The 18643-nt window shown below is 35.7% G+C and overlaps 2 protein-coding genes across 4 annotated transcripts; one reads left to right on the forward strand and one right to left on the reverse strand.

Annotated features, from left to right (window-relative positions):
- The first annotated feature begins 171 nt into the window (after positions 1-171).
- LOC115960520 (far upstream element-binding protein 1-like) lies at positions 172-6975 on the forward strand. Of its 2 annotated transcripts, none has more exons than XM_031079451.1 (7): positions 172-583; positions 1100-1410; positions 1505-1690; positions 1820-1921; positions 2006-2080; positions 2181-2297; positions 5411-6975. In XM_031079451.1, the coding sequence occupies exons 1-7, from the start codon at positions 310-312 to the stop codon at positions 6659-6661; spliced, it is 2316 nt and encodes a 771-aa protein (XP_030935311.1). In that variant the 5' UTR covers positions 172-309; the 3' UTR covers positions 6662-6975. The 2 variants fall into 2 exon arrangements, with proteins under 2 accessions (XP_030935311.1, XP_030935312.1); XM_031079452.1 differs by having other exon boundaries at positions 2006-2077.
- A 2335-nt stretch (positions 6976-9310) lies between these two features.
- On the reverse strand, positions 9311-18215 carry LOC115960655 (tubulin-folding cofactor E). Of its 2 annotated transcripts, XM_031079605.1 has the most exons (16): positions 17793-18215; positions 15182-15352; positions 14370-14416; positions 13985-14131; positions 13649-13723; positions 13263-13372; positions 13002-13141; positions 12851-12912; positions 11743-11850; positions 11627-11661; positions 10984-11046; positions 10413-10504; positions 10254-10330; positions 10093-10170; positions 9741-9846; positions 9311-9616 (listed from the first exon to the last, which is right to left on the reverse strand). In XM_031079605.1, exons 1-15 carry the CDS (start codon positions 18103-18105, stop codon positions 9748-9750), a joined length of 1617 nt encoding a protein of 538 aa, XP_030935465.1. In that variant the 5' UTR covers positions 18106-18215; the 3' UTR covers positions 9311-9616; positions 9741-9747. The 2 variants fall into 2 exon arrangements, with proteins under 2 accessions (XP_030935465.1, XP_030935464.1); XM_031079604.1 differs by having other exon boundaries at positions 9311-9846.
- Positions 18216-18643: the final 428 nt, after the last annotated feature.

Genomic DNA, 18643 nt, shown 5'->3' on the forward strand with positions numbered 1-18643 from the left:
CCCCAACAAAAGGCCCACTATACCATATCCATACCCACAACCCGCAAACCACAAACCCATCCCCAATAACCCTAACCCTAAATAAACAAGACAGACAAAAATTGGGTCTCTTTCAGACTTTCACACACACAGAAAAATATCTCATTCTTATATATAAAGCCTTAAACCTCTCTCAAATCCCTCGTCTCATTCTCGCTCTCCCAAAAAAAAAAAAACTCACTCGCTCACTCAATCACTGACACGCAAGCACCAAAAAAAATCATCAAAGAGAGCTAGCTCAGGTAGCACAGAGTTTCCGTGCACCCTATAATGGCGGAGGAAGGATTTGTTGTTGTTGGTGGCTCGGAGGCGGAGGAGGTGGCCGACCCGAACCCGAATTCGCAGCCGGATCACCACAAGCGGAAGCTTGAGGATCTGGAGCTCGGAGCTCCGGAGCACGGCCACATCGCCGATTTGAATGCCGACCCCGAAGACGTTCCGGCAGACGGCGTCGACGACGACGAGGATGATGAGGACGATGACGGCGCTGACGTGGCGGAGCCCGTGAAGCGGCAGCGACTTGATGAGAAATCTGACGGCTCAGGTGTGTTGTTGTTGTTGTTGTTGTTGTTGTTGTAATTAGGGTTTTATTAGGTTTTGGTTTTTGTGTGATTTTTTTTTCTTTGGTGTTGAATTTGTTCTCTTTTTTTGTAGTTAGGGTTTTTTCTAATCAATGTCTGTGATTAATTTTTTTCAAAGATTTGATTTTTAAATTTAGTTTGTGTTTTTTCTTGAAAAAAAAAAAAATATTACATTTTGGTATTTTAAGCTGGGAAATCAATGTCTCCCAATTAGATTAAAGAAAAATGGGATGGGAAAATTGTTGGGTAAAGTATATTCCAGTTTAGGAAAATGAAAAGAAATGTAAGCACACTTTTCAAGAACTTAAGAAAGAAGCAATAGAAAATAAAAATAAAAATCAGAGAGAAAGAAATAAAAGAAAATTTAGCTGAGGTAGAAAATGGAATTTTTTTAACGTGTTTTTTATACAACATTTTTACTGTGGGTGAATTTGGTTTCATGTTTTCGATTAAGTAATGCCCAAATTTTTGTGTTATAGCTAATGAAAATGGGTACCAACAAAAGGAAGAGAATGGGGATGAGCCTGTTGGTGAGAACAATGAGGAACCTAATGTGGAGGGTTTGCAGTCAGAGGATGCCCAACCTCTTGCTGAGGAAGTTCCGGAAACAGTGGCTGATGGTGATGAAGCACCCTCTGTGGAAAATCCTGAGACGGGTGATGCCCAACAACCATCTGTTGAGGATTCTGTGACGGAAAACGCTCAAGAACCGTCTAAAGAGCAGAATCAGGAACCATTTACAGAGGGTGCTGATACTACATCACGCAAAATGGAGGTGCCTAATAATAAGGTTTGTTCACTAATGATGCATCTTCTGAAAGATAGCCCTCCAAAGAGTTGAATAAGTTTCTGACTGATATATTGTATTATGCATGCTGGTGCAGGTTGGAGTTCTTATTGGAAAGGCTGGGGATACTATTCGTTACTTGCAGTACAATTCAGGGGCAAAAATTCAAATCACAAGGGATGCTGATGCTGATCCACAATCTGCAACAAGGCCTGTGGAAATAATAGGAACTTTGGATAGTATAACTAAGGCTGAGAAGCTTATAAATGCTGTCATTGCAGAGGTTTCCTACTGTCTGAATTTTAGTTTTATTTTCCCATTGTTACTCCTTTTTCATCTCACAATGTGCAATATTTTGGGATTTTGGTTGTTTCTTTTGGAGATTGCTTGATTTTGATGTGTTTTTCTGCAGGCTGATGCAGGGGGTTCTCCTTCCCTTATAGCCAGGGGCCTCACTACTGCACAGGCTGCTGCAGCATCTGAACAAGTACAGATACAAGTTCCAAACGAGAAGGTTGACAGTTAGTCTTTTGATGACTAATGTGTATTAATTCATTTGAACCATTATTTATGTAAGCCACAAGCTTTCTTGGTACAGGTTGGCTTAATAATAGGCAGGGGTGGAGAGACTATTAAAGGTCTGCAGACGAGAACAGGAGCACGCATCCAGGTAGTTGTAGACTAAATGGGGGTGTGACCTATTTCTTTATTTTGTTGAAGTTTTGTGATGCAACATGTGTGCTGATGGTATTTTTTCTGTTTTCTCCCATTAGTTGATACCTCAACATCTTCCAGAAGGAGATGAATCTAAAGAAAGAACTGTACGAGTGACTGGTGACAAGAAGCAAATTGAAATGGCTAGAGAGTTGATAAAGGAAGTTATGAGTCAGGTTTGTTTTTTACCTTATGCTTTTCTCTAGGGAAAGAAATGCAGTTAAATTGTGTTTTGATTCTATAATTGTTTTCACTGATATTGGTTGTTCTGCTCAACAATTACCTTTGTAAATTATCCTTCACATCTCCTTTTACTGAAATCTCCGGGCAAGCCGATGTAAGAAAAAAAAGTATAAACATTTTGGAAAATATAGTAATAGTATTCGCATGTATTGAGGGAGATTATGCTGGTCATTTTCTAACAATCAGTATTGCTATGTATATAAATTGTAATACTACTTGAAAGGCTGACAAGTGGAGTAGCTGGGATAGTTACTTGACTTTTATGCAGAAAGCTGCTACATATTAAGCCTGCATAGTTGTACAAGAAGAATTTTGCACATTAAGTTCTATTGATGTTTCGGTTAATCTTATATTATTACTTCTTAAGTAGTCGAAGATGGGAAGAATTAAATGATTATGGTGGTGCTGTTGTTATTGTCATCAACCTCTGTTGTCCTGTTTTTCTTTTGAATAGGATCTAGTAACTATCAATAGTGCCTGTTCATGCCTTGTTTAGGTTAGTGCGGATGTGTTCTTCTCACTGGACTGCTTGAGCAGCATTTCTGTATCTTCAAATCTGGCAAAGCAACATATACTGTGGTCTTGACATGATTATCTGTCCAAACAACTGAATTTGCATGTCTGTGTCACCTTTTCATTTATTTAGGCTAGAATTGTTTGATAATTTTGCCATGGGAGTGAGAGATTGATCACTTGAATAGTTCATAAGAGTTTGCGATATTGATGAATGATCCATGCCAAGGTCACTTGAATGCTGTTAGGAAGATCATATATTCAATCCAAGATGTCGGTTGCCATGATTTATTTATCTTGAAGGTGCCGATTTCGAATTGGTTGGCTTTAAAAATGCAGATTTGGCTATTGCCTTTTCCATGGGGTCGGCATTGCTTTCGTGGTGTAGCAATAGACAACCACTCTTCACTCTCAACCATGAAAGAAAGGTATCAGGCATTAAATCTCAAGATTCCAGGATGTTAATAGTTGGTAAGACTGCTTTGAGACTTGAAAGTTAAAAAAAATCATAATGCAGTAAAACTATATTATATTAACCTTAGTGCTCATTAGTGAGACCCATGTTCTATGCATGAGATGTGTTGGAAGAAAGCAGCATGTTTGGTGAAGCTTCATAATGATTAAAAATGCGTGTGGGAGAGTACCTCAGAACTTGTGTCTAATTCTATGTTTGAAGAATATGGTACATGTCATTTGATATTACATTAAGCTGCAGTGTAAATGCTAAAAGCATGGCCATTATGTTACGTATAAGACCTGAGCTGAATTAATGTTGAACATCTAGGATATATGTGTGAATATTATTTAATTATAATTGTCTGGGAGACCTTGCATCTAACCAGTGATGTATCTGTGTTGATAAACTTGGAATTTTGAAGAGCATTAATTGCTAATGTCTTGTCTTTTTGAACATTTGATTAAGTTATGAATGTTATGATCATGATTGCTGTTTATTATTATCAAATTTGAGATGTCATCTGAATGACTTGGTGTTTTGTACTAGTTGCATAGTAATAGAAGTATCTTGTTTTTTCATTTGTGCCCTTTTATTTCATGTAATCATTCTAGTATTCACTTTAATGATGTGATGGAGAGCGACATGGTGTGATGTTTTTAGTTTTTGGAGTATTATTATACCATTTAGGAAACTAGAATTAGGTTATGGAATATGATTATACCATTTAGGACGCTAGAATTATGCAAGATGGGAAAGTATACTTGGATTGTTTTACAAATTTGTTGATCCTTAAGAGAAAGCAACACAGAACATTCAGAACTAGTGGAGTTCACTTTGATATCGTTGTTGACAATACACTTTAATATATTCAGGTATAGTTGATAATAGTTGTTGTTTCATAAAAACTACTATTTCCCCCTCCCCCTTGTAAACTTCTATGGACGTTCTCTTCCCATTAAACCATGGCTATGATGTCATCCTCAGTCACTCTCCAGATGAAGGTAAATATATTTACCCTCTCATATTAGCATATATATATGTTAGACTAATAGCAATTTAAATCACTCTTTAACCGGGAATGATCCTTGAATGGATGGACAAGGAGGTAAAATGATGAATAAGATTAAACATATAAAGAATCGGTAGTGTTGTTGGTAGTTGTTGCTTGATTTTTATTTAGAAGCATGATGATTCTTTTCAGGACCAAGTTAGCAATGGCTATTGATGTATAATTTTTGCATATTTTGAAAAAACGGATTATGGTTTTGCTTTTTAGATGTGTGACCAAACCAGCCATTATGTCCTCAAAACATAGGAGTCTCATATTCATGGAGAGGTCCTGGCCTTGTACAATGAATAGAGGATTTCCATTGATGAGTGGGAGTGTTGATGGACTGATTAGTCTGGTTGATGAATGTCTATGGTCAGGTTTAAATCTAATGGATGCAAGCTTTAAATTGATTGAAGCAGAGTCCCTCCACCCCCCTTCCCCCCAACTATTTTTTTTTCATATTCTCTTCATGGTTGAAAAGGAATAATTGTGATAGTTTTACTATTGGTTTTAAGGAAATTTTGAAATGGTATGTTCTTTGTAGCATTGCAAAGTTTAAATTGTCTGGAAAATGTAAAATGTAAAATGTGATTTGTTTTGTTATATGTTTGTATCTTGTTCTTGGCCTACTGTATCTCTTATATTTGATTTCTTTTTATAGTAATATTCATATACTCTTCAATGAACATGTGTCTTGCTTGTTATAGTACCTGCTCTTTCAAAGTAGCTGTTGTAATTATAATATTAGGAGTACAACTCATAGCACAGTTTTTTTCTTTTGTGTTGTTGTCTTTGCTTTCCTTTTTCTCTCATTTGATTTTTCCTTAATGACATGTGATGCATATATATATATATATATATATATATATATTTATTCTCATTCAAACAAAATGATTCCAACGTCTTGAACAGGAGATTTGGTTACCAAGCTCAAGCAGCAGTTTTTCATTACCTTCTACCTTGTTAATGTTCTTAATTTAACTGTGAATGGATTACTAATTTTTTATTTCTTATGCTTGGAATAGCCTGTGAGGCCATCATCTTTCTCGGGTGGTTTCAATCAGCAGGCCTATCGGCCTCGTGGATCTACTGGACCACCTCAATGGGGTCCACGGGGTCCTCATCCTGCAGCATATGATTACCAGCATCGAGGACCATATCCAAGTCATAACCCACAGTATCCATCTCCAGGATATGGGAGTTATCATCAACAAGCCCCTCCAAGGGGCAACTACAGTGGTGGTTGGGAACAAAGGCCTAGCATGCAGGGTCCACCCTCACATACTGGTGGTTATGATTACTATGGCGGACAAGGAGGCCACATGTCTGATGCCCCAGCATCTGCCCAACATTCTGCTCCAATTCCTTCACATGGTCATGGCCCTTCCCATGCTGCTGCTATGGGTCCACCATCATCCCAGGCAAATTACAATTATGGACAACCACAGGGGCCAGATTATGGACATACAGCTCCTTATTCTCAGGCAGCACCCCACCAGCAGAGCTATGGCCATGGATATGATGAACCAAAATATGAAAATCATGCTCCAACACAGCATCCCTATGGAGGACATGGAAGTTCTCAGCCAGTGTACTCACAGACTCAACCGGGTTATGCTGCACAGCAGTATGGTAAGCCACAGCCATACGGACAGGGACCACATCCCCAATCCTATGCCCCTCCTAGAGCCACTCAACCAGGGGAAATGCCTTACCAAGGTTCTGCTCCTGCTCAATCATATGGCCCAAATGCAACTCCTCAACAACCTTACCCATATCAATCCAGTGGGCAGATGCAGCAATCATATCCTCCATATGGATCTGTACCTGCTGCTGATGCTTATAATCAGCCACCACCTGCATCTGGTCCTGTTTATCCACAGCAAGGAGGGCAGCCAGGTTATGGTCAGCCTGGTGCACAGCAGGCACAAGGGTATGCGCAAGTGGGTCCTACTGGGGGTTATGGCCCATACGCAGCTTCACAACAAGGTTACCCAGAGCAGGCAGCTCCTAACAATGCAGCTTACGGTTACCAAGGACCACAAGATCCTGCTTACAGTGGTGCCCCTGCTTCAGCCTATAGTGCACCACCAAGCGGTCAGCCAGGTTATGCTCAACCAGCTCCAACTCAACAAGGTTACGACCAGTCTGTCCCACAATCAGGAGGTTATGGAAGTGCACCAGCAACTGCTCCAGTTGCTTATGGCAAAACTGTGTCACCTCAGCCTGGTTATGCTCAGTATGACTCAACTCAAATGTATGGCGCGCCTCGTTGAAAATTTTTAGTCAGTGTTCTGTTGAGTTCAGCGTTTATTGTATTAGGTATTTTACTAAGTATTTGCTCAGTGTAATGTTGAGTTTAAGGCGGTTATTGTATTAGGTATTTTACCTAGTATTATAGCTTGGTCATTTAGGTCTGACTGTCTATGCAACTTCTGTCATTGCTTTTTCTGTTGTAGTGCTAATATTTGTGATTGAATATTATGAACATTTTAACAAAAGAATTATGAAGATGACGTCTGGTAATGGCTTTTGCCATGGGATCCAAGACGTTGAATCTTGTTGGATCTTGAATGCAGTGCAAGGTGTGGAAAATTTTAGGTTTTGTTTTAATTTATTTTGAAGAAGGGTATTTCAGTGTTTTAAATTTATTCCATCTAAGCAAGAAGCATGTGCTTGTCACATGTAACAAGATTCTGTTAAATATAGCAACAAAAACAATACCGGGGTATAAAGTGTAATAAATGTGATAGTTTAGGGTGTAAAGTGTGCAATCAAATAGTTTATGGTGTAAAGTATAATTTAATACATAGTTTAGGGTGGGAAAGTGTAATTTCACTTGTAAGTATGACCATATAACTTTATGTCACCAACTATCTTCTTCTTTTTTCTTTTTTTCTTAATTGCTTTTTAGTTTTAGCATCTTTGGTTTTTTTTTTTTTTTTTTGAGTCGTGTATAGTGTGAGTGTGTTTTAGCTGACTTTAACTTTACTGACAAATATAAATTAATTCGTTTTTTTTTTCAAATGCTATTGGTTATGAAATATTGATTTTCAATCATAATGGTGAGTTTAATTTAGACATATGCCTCTTTTTTTTTTCTTTTTGACACACTAGTTGAACCAGTGACCTAGTGACATAGCTTATAGATCGAGTCAACATCCAGTCGGGTTTAATAAAAAGGCAACACAACTGGCTGTACTAAAAAGCTGAAACGACTAGCAGCACCACAGAGTTGAGAACAAAAAGACTAAAAGCCTCCACTTTTTCTCTAGCTAACAAATGAAGTTACAGGTAATTATAGAGGAAAAGACCAAAAAGTGGGGAATAAGCATCGACCAACTCTGTGCCGGCAAAGACCAAAAAGTGTTCCAAGCTCCAACGTTTTTTTTTCTCAGCTCACATATATCTGTAGGAGCAACCATGTAATTCTATCCATGGTTGTCAAAATCCCGATCTGGATCTTACGATCCTACGATTTTACGATTCTACCTACTCAAAACGATCTAGATCTTTCAAGGATCTTAGCGATCGTTCAGGATCGGTAGGATCGCATGATTTTGACGATCCTAAACAACTTTGGTTTCTTATAATCTTCTTTAACTTGACAGAAGGCTCAGTTGGACCCAAATGAAAAATAAAATCCCAATAGACCAAGTTTTTCCACTCTAATGTAGAGAGAGTGTCAGTTGGACTCAAATAAAAAATATCCCAATAGAGTGTCATATATTGAGGTTTTTGGTCTCTTTAAATGATACTTGCAAATGGATGTAATGATGTATGGTAATTATATCAATGAATGTATAATTTATGTGATTATTTAATATATCAATGTGTATTTTTTGTTTTTTCCTTAAATAATGTAGAATCTTACGATCCACGATCCGATCCTACGATTCACGATCTCACATACCTCCAACGATCTTACGTAGGATCCCGATTTTGACAACCTTGATTCTATCAATCTGTTAGAGTCTACCGTTTTAAGTTTTTTAGTATCGTTTTGCCAAACACAAGCAGCTCAACTGTCCTTTTTTATATAGAGTATAGACTCTTTTAGCCTACCCATGTACTTAAGAGTGAAGATGGTAATTTACCTAAAAATGCAACACAGCTGGCTGCACTATAAAGCTGAAACAGCTGGCAACACCACAGAGTTGAGAATAAAAAAACTAAAAAGCCCCCACTTTTTCTCTAGCTAATGAATGAAATTACAAGAAACAAAGTAATTTCTACCAAATTTGTCAGCAGAAAATTATAGAGGAAAAGACCAAAAAGTGGGGAATAAGCATCGGCTAACTCATAGCCAACAAAGAACAAAAAGTGCTCCTAGCTCCAATGTTTCTTTTCTCAGCTCACATATATCTGTAGGAGCAACAATGTAATTCTACCAATCTGTTGAGTCTACCGTTTTAAGTTTCTTAGTATCGTTTTGCCAAACACAAGCAACTTAACTGTCCTTTTTTTATATAGAGTATAGATAAAGGAGAGAATAATCTTAATCATCTTCCAACCTGCAGTTTTGTTTTTGCTCATTCTAGTAGTAGCCATGATCAATTCTGTTCCCGTTGTGCTCTGGGATTGCTGTTGGGCGCATGATCTAAACTACGCCAAGTGGAATGGTCTAATAGTTTTTCAGGCTGGCATATATGGCTTGCTGGAAGTGCCTATATTTTTTGTCGATAAATTGTGTCCCTGAGGGATTGTATTAATTGGGCCCTAACCTTCAGATTAGCCAATATATACGCTGGGTTCCTCCTGATATTTTAATTAAACTTAAAATTTGATGGAACGTAAAGTGTTTTAGGAAATCTGGGATGGGCTGGAGCAGGAAGGATAGTTAGAGATAGGACGGATGGTAAATTGATAATAGGATTTTCTATGGAAATTGGTATTACCATAAATAATGCAATTGAACTATGTGCTGTTTGCCAAGGGATATCTTCTTGTTACAAATTGATAACAATAATTTATACTGGATCCTCAGATTCTTAGTTCAAAATGGTGGATGTATCCATATTTAAAGAGAAGCTAATTGGTTGGTTGACCATGCTGATCTCCAGCATAAGCAAGTTTTTGAGTAAGCTGCTTCATGTTTGTAAATTCAACCTGCATCTAATCATCGATATGCAGACTTTCTGCACAATTCTGACAATACAATAGAACACCATGATACCAGCTTTTACAGAGACATGTTCTGTCTGGTTATGCAGACTTTCTGCACAGAACACCTATCAAAGTATAAACAAAAATTTTTGAGCAAACCATAGTATGCATTACATGCATCAACAAGTGGAGAAATTGCAGAAAATCAGTAATATTCTCTCTATAAGTATATTAATTGTGCGACATTACTTCTTTGTCAACTCTCTTCATCAATAAGAATGGTTGACCCATTCCCAATTCCAAGGTCCATCAAAGATTCCATTTCATCATCAAGCAATATCGGTAAAGGAGAACCCTGAAAATTCAGGAACACAACTTATTAGCAAGAGACATTAGTTGCTGATGTACAAAATTCTCTTGGTTCTTATGCTTTTGAAGCACAGGAGGCAGTGACCTAGGCATGTGTATTGATATTTCCAAAATGTCATCTTTTGGACATATATTTGAATAAGAATCCAAATCCAAAATGTGTAACTTCTCAATATATGGTGTAGTGTTATTATCAATGATATTCAAAAAGCAAAAGACGGAAGGGACAAACCTCTTCTTGAAGGAACAATTTAGGCTTGATAGACTTCAACTTGAAAAAGCTTTCAGATAGACTCTTTAGCTTACCAACCTAAAGTAAATGAAATCATTTTAAATGTAAAATCCTAAAATTCATCCAACCAGACACAATTTAGATAAAGGCTGGAATTTAACCGTGGTGGTTGCTGGCAATTTCTTAGTCAATGGAGGCTTCTCGCCCATAGTTGCTCCCACACATTTCAAAGTGATAGCTACATGAATATGTATAGACCAAATGATTATAGATATTGTAAGAGCAAAAGAGAAACTGATATCAGAATGTTGGATTCATACACAATAGTCCTGAAGCCATTTTTTGTAGGCTTGCTACTCCAACGGATGGCCTTTCATCCTCAATTCCATGAAAATTTTTAAGCTCAGCAAACCTGTAATTTTAGAGAAAGAAGTCCATATCATGAAAGTTTACAATGTCAAAACAAAATCAATTTTTTGTAAGCCCATGTGAAATCATATTAGGAAGTAATGGTCCATAAGGTGACACTTCCCTGGAATTTACATCAAGATTGGTGTTCTATTCTATTAAATCTACCCATAGTTGCTATCCCTGGAATAAGACATGGCAACAGAGTCTGAACTTTTCCTAAACCATCTGAATTACTTTGTTTAATTATTTGTGTTTCAAGGAGGAACACTAAACAGTTAGTTAGACTTGTAACAGAACGGTTTTTTCATTGTAGATAAACCTAACGCTAATACCTTTACATCAAAATGTTCAGAAAAGTTCAGGAAACAACATACATAAATTAGGACACAAAATATTTAGGTATTCCATACTTATTTACAACCCTGCTCAATATCAAAACCCAAGGTTAATTAGGCAAACACTTGACTGGAGTAAATTTACCTGGGATGCACTTGTTTGATTTCTTGAGGATCATGCAACTTGGACATAATTAAACGAACATACCTGCAAAAGAGATCATGAGTAAATTATCTTGTGAAAATAATCTGCAATACACCTTACCATACCATCAAAGCCTAGTTTCTCTCCACCACTCCCATCAGAAACCACAAATGTACGAAATTTCGGGAACCATGAATCACGTGTATTTTCTTTGTTAAACATCATATAGAGCACATAATGCCATAAAATAGATAACCCTGTTAAACTGAAAAGAAATTATGGTATTCAAAAGATTTCTCAAAATCAATACGTAGCAAGGGTTTTTTTTTTTTTTTTTTAAAGACCATAAAATTTAAACGTTAAACGTACATCAGTCAAGTAATACAGGCAAAGCAGTAAAAGAAAACATCCCTGCCATATTGATCCACTCAAACAGGCTCTCTTTATATCATAATTAGAAGAATGCTTAATATTTATTAAAATAAAAACAGTAAACCATCAAAAGATCAAAAAACTATAACACATAAAAGAAGATCACTTGTTATAAATATGAAAGAGGGCAAAGGTGAGGATAATTGCCTATATAAATGCATGCCTTTAGTGCAGTAAAGGTAAACTGAAGGATTGGCTAGGAAAAACATACCGAATCTCAGAGTCTTTCCTTTCACGAGGGCTTACCTGAAAAGTAAATTAGACGAGTACATTAGATAAACTTCGTAAAGAAAGCAATGTTGACTGCATAGAACTTCAACAGTTTACCTCACTCCCATTTAGTATTTCAACTTTAGCTAAACGTGCAATCAAAACAAATCTTGGAATTCCCCCTCTTCCAGGATCAGCTACTGGATTCTCGGAAAGCCTGATATCCTTTGAATGTAACCCAAAAGAAAAAATATATATTTATATATATCAGAACAGTAGTGATCAGAAAGGAGTTGGCTCAAGCACAGAGGGGAAAAAGAGAATCATTTAAGATTTTGTAGTAAACCATTGAGACTTTAAAGTATTTTGAAGTTCATTAGAATCAATATCATATAGTTCAACTTTAGCAAATTATTTAGTCCTCCAAATTGGCAGAAGAGGCCTAGTTTTCAGTTACAAACAAGAGATGGAATATGCCATCAAGTTCATGTATGCCCACCAACATAACTTACATAATATATATATATATATTGATAATTACAATAGGGAGGGGGGATTTGAACCTTGGATGTCTCCGTTAGTAACACCAAGAAGTGCTAACCAATTAAGCTACAAGACTCTTGGCTTACATATATAAAACAAAATAAAATTGAAGCTTGAACTATACTCCATGCATGAGGGTCTAGAAAGCTTATACATAAATGTCTAGGTTCTGAATTCTATCTAGTAGCTTCTTCAAGAAAATGCTATCTGAGAGATTCTTCTTGAATTGGATCGAGGTTATTATGTAACCAGAGTGATGCAGTAAGCACAACTAATCCAGCTGGAACAATTTATAGGGAAAAAAAAAGGCCTCAGCCTTGCAAGTCAAGAGTCAGTCAAGAGAAAGAATTAAAAAGATCATTGTATGCTACCTAATTGACAAATGAGCCAGTCCTAAGATTTCCTATTTGTCCTTTCTTTTCTTTTTTTATAGGTAAAAATAAATTTATTGATAGGAGACTACCTTGTGAAAATAATCATGAAGTAGCCTAAAGAATTACAAAAGGAAAACTATCTACATATGGATCGATTCTATTTGTCCTTGATAAAGGAGTGTAATATACATGTAAGCTATTTTCTGGGTACCTAGAAAAAAGGAGTCTGAACAGCATGTCAAATGCACCTAATCAGATATTGAACATGTTTAATGACATAACAGATGATTATCATAACAAAATCTTACCACCAATTTAGGAAATGAATTTAACGCGTCAACAGAGGCGAGATCCTCGATATTGTTACCTCCTGAAGCATGCAATGTGTAAGCCAACAAATCAAGAACGCTTATAAAAGAGTCAAATAAAGTCAGGTGTTTACTAGTTACATATATTTACCCAGAAGAAGACAACGCAAATTTGTGAATAGCTTTCTTTCTTTCTGTGATTCATTACCACCAAGAAATTCATGTATTCTAGTGTTATGAGGATAGTAGATGCGGTTCAAATTGTTCTTGTTCAAATGAAGCTGCTCCAAGCTGAAACAACATTGCAACAATCCCCAAGAAAACTTGGTAGCTCAACAGAAGATTAGATGTTGAATCGAGAGAAATTTAGATGGTAAAAAGTACCAACAGAAGAATACAAACTTCACTTTACCCTCTTATCTGAGAAAGCTTTAAGATTTCATCCCACTCAGCTATACAATTATCTTCCAAATTCAGAAGCCGCAGAGAATCAAATCCCTGAACTACAGAGGATGATGTAGGCTGCAAAGCAAAACGGAAATAAAAACAGGGCTGTAGTGTCTAAAAAATTATTTTCTTTATATAGGTAAAAAAACATAAAGATACAAAGATTAGAGGAACATTCTACAGTATATGAGTATATCCATAACACAACACCATAACCCACAACAAAAAAGTATATAAAAAACAATGATAAGTACATTTTATTTAATAATATCCAAAATATGACCTAGTAACTTCATTTAAGATTACAATTTGAACAAATTCAACAGCATCATAAAAGGGAATATAATGTACCTCTATTGTGCTGATATTATTCCCCATTAGATGTAGTTCTTCAATTGCTGGGAGTGAATGTTTAAGTTTTTCAATCTGCCATAGACAATAAAACAACATATATCACATTGAGGGAAGAAAGGAGTACTTCTCCTTATATAAGTTTTTGAAAACAACATTTTAAAAAGAATTGTATGTCTCATGGCCAGTCCCCGGAGGTAATGGCAGCAAAGCTAGACCACAAGGCTATGGAACATGAGACCCCAACATTGACAGAGGAGATCCCCAAAAAAGGGAGGACCATCAATATCAACAAACATTTTTATGTGACAAGAAAAGGAGAAAAAATCAAGGCACCTGTGTCCACTTTATGCCAGTATCGTTTAAGACTAAAATACGGATGCTTTTTAGCTGTGCCAGCCCATAAATATCTAAAGACATTAAATTGTTAGATAAGTTGAGGGCTGCAAGAGCTGGTAACTGCTCACAGATGGTGCTAACATCCTGCAAGAAAATAAGAACCCGAATGAGGTCCAGAACTGAAATCAAGTAGCACTTAATACTAGCAAATTACAAGGAAGAATTAGAAACAATCAGAATGTAGTAATAAGGATACAAATAACTTGGTAACATAAATGCAATGTGCAACAACAAATTGTTTAATCTAGAAAGCTCTACTGCACTCAAATTTAGCCTTTGGTGGACAAAAAGGGGCAATTGATCAGTGTTTTAAAAAATGTACCTTCCATTCTGATAGCAAATTTCCGGTCAAGTCAAGCTCCTTTAAATCTGAGATAAGAGCATTATAAATTAATAACAGTACAGGAATTACCTGGATGTAAAAATTTTATAGTAACAGAAACAAAAAGGTCAAATCCACAATGTAGATTCATTGTAGACTGACTGGTTTTAAGGCCTATTAGTAGAGGAGAAACAATAAAAAATATAAATAAATAAAATTGTTTATTGTGAATTTAACCTTTCTTTTTAATGTCCTAAAGATGTGCAAATCACAAGGACTATTCCTGTGCAAACATGGATGCTCAAGCACACGCTCACATATAGCAAGCATGGAAAGGGGATTCAAGGATCAACACGAGGCAGCTAGTAGAACATCCAAAACAAAGACTCAAAAGAGTATAACTATGATCATGGATATTGGTTTCAGTATGTGACCCGAACTTAGGGAATCTGAACCTCAAAAGTCAGATAGACCAATTTAGTATAAATATGCTCAAGCATAGGAAGTTACCTCAATCTAGTCATCTAATAATTTGATTCTGACCAAAGCCATTTCATTTAAATATTTTTATTTTTATTTTTGGCCTCAATAAGGAAAGAAAAATCAAATATATCAAGGAAAAACAATCTTGACCAATTTCTCTATTAAAGACAAGAAGCTCTGATTGCTTTCTGGTCAAGCTAAATTTTGGTAATGTGGTAAACTGCTAATCAGCTATATAAGCTGCCCAGATTTAAAAACAATTGCATAAAGGTAAACCCAGGTATCCAGGGAACATAAATCTCAGGGAAAGGAAAATAAAACCAACTTACTTGGCACAGCAGTACCAATTTGACCAGGGTCTCCAGGAGTACTAACACCCAAATAAGATAGTGATGCACCAGTTAACTCCTCAAATCGACTTAGCTTGTCTTGAATTTTATCTTTACCAACCAGTTGAACTGATACACGCTTATTGCTAGCTGAAAATACATACATTTCATCTGCAACACAACAATCAACACATATTCAAAACAGAATTTCCAAAGTTTTCTAAATGTTACTTATATCCAACAAATCATAAGCTTATCATGTCTTTAAACTTTCACCAAATACTTCACATCGCAATTTTTCTAAATGTCGCATGATTATAAATCTGAATCAGGTTGGAAACGTAAATCTGAAATGAGAAAAAGAATTGATAAAATACTATGCCAAAAAAGAAAAAAAGAAAAAAAAAAAGAGCGTAGTGTATAGATCCAAAACTAGAAATAACTTAAACTCACTTAATCTCAAAATTTTAGCAATGCCAAACAATTTAACAACTTCATACACTGTAGCATAACTTCCATTCGAAACCAAAACTGAAATCAACTAATTTCTCTTCCTTCCTTTCTTTCCCACTAGTTTCTTAGCAACCAAACAGAAACCAATACAATAAGAATAGATTTAGAGCTAAGAATTCACTTCATACACTGTAAAGATTGTAACTTGCATTTTTTATACTAAAAATGAAATCAATTTCCTCTGATTTTCCTCTTATGTCCACTATTTTCTCAGCAACAAAACAAAAACCAAGAATATAATCCATTAGATACATCTAACTTAAACTAAGAATCCACTTCATTCAATGTAAAAAAAATAGCTTAACCTTACTAAACAAACACAAAAATCTCTTCCTTTTCTCTTTCACTATTTTTTCTCAGCAAGACAACAACCAAATAGAAACCAAGACAATAATAATGTGTTTGGAGATCAAAACAACTTTAAACCAAGAATTCACTTCAAACACTATAAAAACTGTAACTTGCATTTTTGAAACCAAAAAATGAAATCAATTTCCTTTCTTTTCCACAAATTTCTCAGCAACCAAACACAAACCGATAAAACAATAATGCATTTAGAGATATCGAACCACTTAAATCAAGCATCCACCTCATACACCATAAAAACAATAACTTAACATTCCAAAACAAACACACAAATGCATCAATTTTAAGCTCTCCAATTTCCTTTTCTTTTTCCACTATTTTCTTAGCAACCAACACAAACAAAGACAATAATACTGCATTTAAAGATATATCAAACAACTTCATAATTCACTTCATACACTGTAAAGATCATAATTCCTATTTTTTCAAACCAAAAATGAAATCAATTTCCCTCTCATTTTCCTTTCCCTCTCCACTACTTTCTCAACAACTGTACAGAAGCCAATAAAATAATAATGCATTTAAAGATATCAACTAACTTAAACCAAACTTCCAATGAACTCAACATTCCAAAACAAACACACAAAACACAAGCACTCCATTTTTCCTTTTCTTTTTCCACTATTTTCTCAGCACCCAAACACAAACCAAACCAATAATAAAGCATTTAAAGATATCGAACAACTTGATAATTCACTTCATACACTGTAAAGACCATAACTTTCATTTTTCAAAACCAAAAATTAAATCAATTTCCCCCTCATTTTCCTCTCTTTTTCACTACTTCCTCAGCAACCAAACACAAACCTAGAAAAAAATAATGCATTTAGATATATCAACTAACTTAAACCAGAAATCCACTTCATACACTCTTAAAACAAGAACTTATCATTCCAAAACACACAAAATCACATTCAAGCTCTCCATTTTCCTTTTCTTTCCACTATTTTCTTAGCAATGAAACGCAAACCAAGACAATAATACAGAATTTAAAGATACTGAACCCCTTAAAATTCACATCATACACTGTAAAGACCACAGCTTTCATTTTCTGAAACCAAAAATGAAATCCAATTCCTTTTCCTTATCCACAACTTTCTCAAACACAAGCTGAGACAACAATAATGCATTTAGAGATTTCGAACAACTTAAACCAAGCATCCACTTCATACACTAAAAACAATAAATTAACATTCCAAAACAACAAACACGCACACACACACACACAAATCAATTTCAAGTTCTCCATTTTCCTCTTCTTTTTCCACTATTTTCTTAGCAACCAAACACAAACCGAGACAATAATACCGCCTTTAGACATATCAAACAACTTAAAAATTCACTTCAGACACTGTAAAGACCGTAACTTGCATTTCTGGAAACCAAAAAAGAAATCTAATTTCCCTCTAATTTTCCTTTCCTTTTGACCATTTTCTCAGCAAGCAAACACAAACCAAGACCCAAAAAAAAAATCAATTTCAAGCTCTCCATTTTCCTTTCTTTTCCACTACATTGTCAGCAACCAAACACAAACCGAGACAATAATAATGCATTTGGACACATCTAACAACTCAAACCAAGAATCCACTTCATACACTGCGAAATCAATAACTCAACATTCCAAAATCAGAATTTCAAGCTCTACATTACTATTTTCTCAGCAACCAAACACAAACTAAGACCAAAAAACAACAATGCGTTTAAACACATAACAACAACACACACTATTTACCTTCCTCTTCTTTCGTCGAATCGGTTCGGTACCTGAGCTCCAGAGCTCTTACCAGCGAAATCCCCGGGCTAATCACTTTGGTCCGAACAAACGACCCGGACCGATCCGACCCGGCCTGAAAGTATCGGATCCCGTTGACGGATCCATCGTGCTTGGCTTCTCCGGTGTCCCAGTCCACGCCGACCCACTCGCCAGCGTGGCCCTCGATGGGCCCAACGTACTTTACCGTTCCGATTCTTCTTGGATCGTTCGCTGAGTGGACTCGCTGGCCCACTCGGAACTCGGGGCTCGACTCGGCCGAGTCGTCCTGCATTTTCTTCTTCTTCTTTCTTCTCCGGTGAAAGCTCTTAACTGAATATTTATTTCATATTCGTTTTATCAGTTTATTTTCCACAGAAGCGTCGTCGTTTTGGGGATTTTTATAAGGTAATTGAGTCAAAAGTTTTAAATTGTTATGACGATTTTGTTGTTATAATAATTTTTTTTTTTTTTAAGTTTATCAATTTACTATTTTTGAAACTAAATTGATTAATTTGTTACATTCCTAAATTATAGGGACAGAATGTAATTTTATAAAAGAAAAAAAAAATTTTATTTGACTTTTTGGAGATGTAAAAGTTGGAAGACAAAATATTATAATCCCATATAAGAGAATGAATAAGGAAAATGTAACTAACAGTAAAAATTTGAAAAGAATTTATTTGACCTTTGGCTCTTTATTTGTTTATTAGAAGTCTTCTTTTTATTTTATTTGGAGGGTTTTCTACTTAATACCATTCTTCTTCAAATTGAGGCTATATTTATCGGTCATTGTTTCTATTTATTATATTTGATCACTAATGAATGGCAAC

The sequence above is a fragment of the Quercus lobata genome, chromosome 9, assembly GCF_001633185.2.
Source record: "Quercus lobata isolate SW786 chromosome 9, ValleyOak3.0 Primary Assembly, whole genome shotgun sequence".
NCBI classification, from domain to species: domain Eukaryota; kingdom Viridiplantae; phylum Streptophyta; class Magnoliopsida; order Fagales; family Fagaceae; genus Quercus; species Quercus lobata.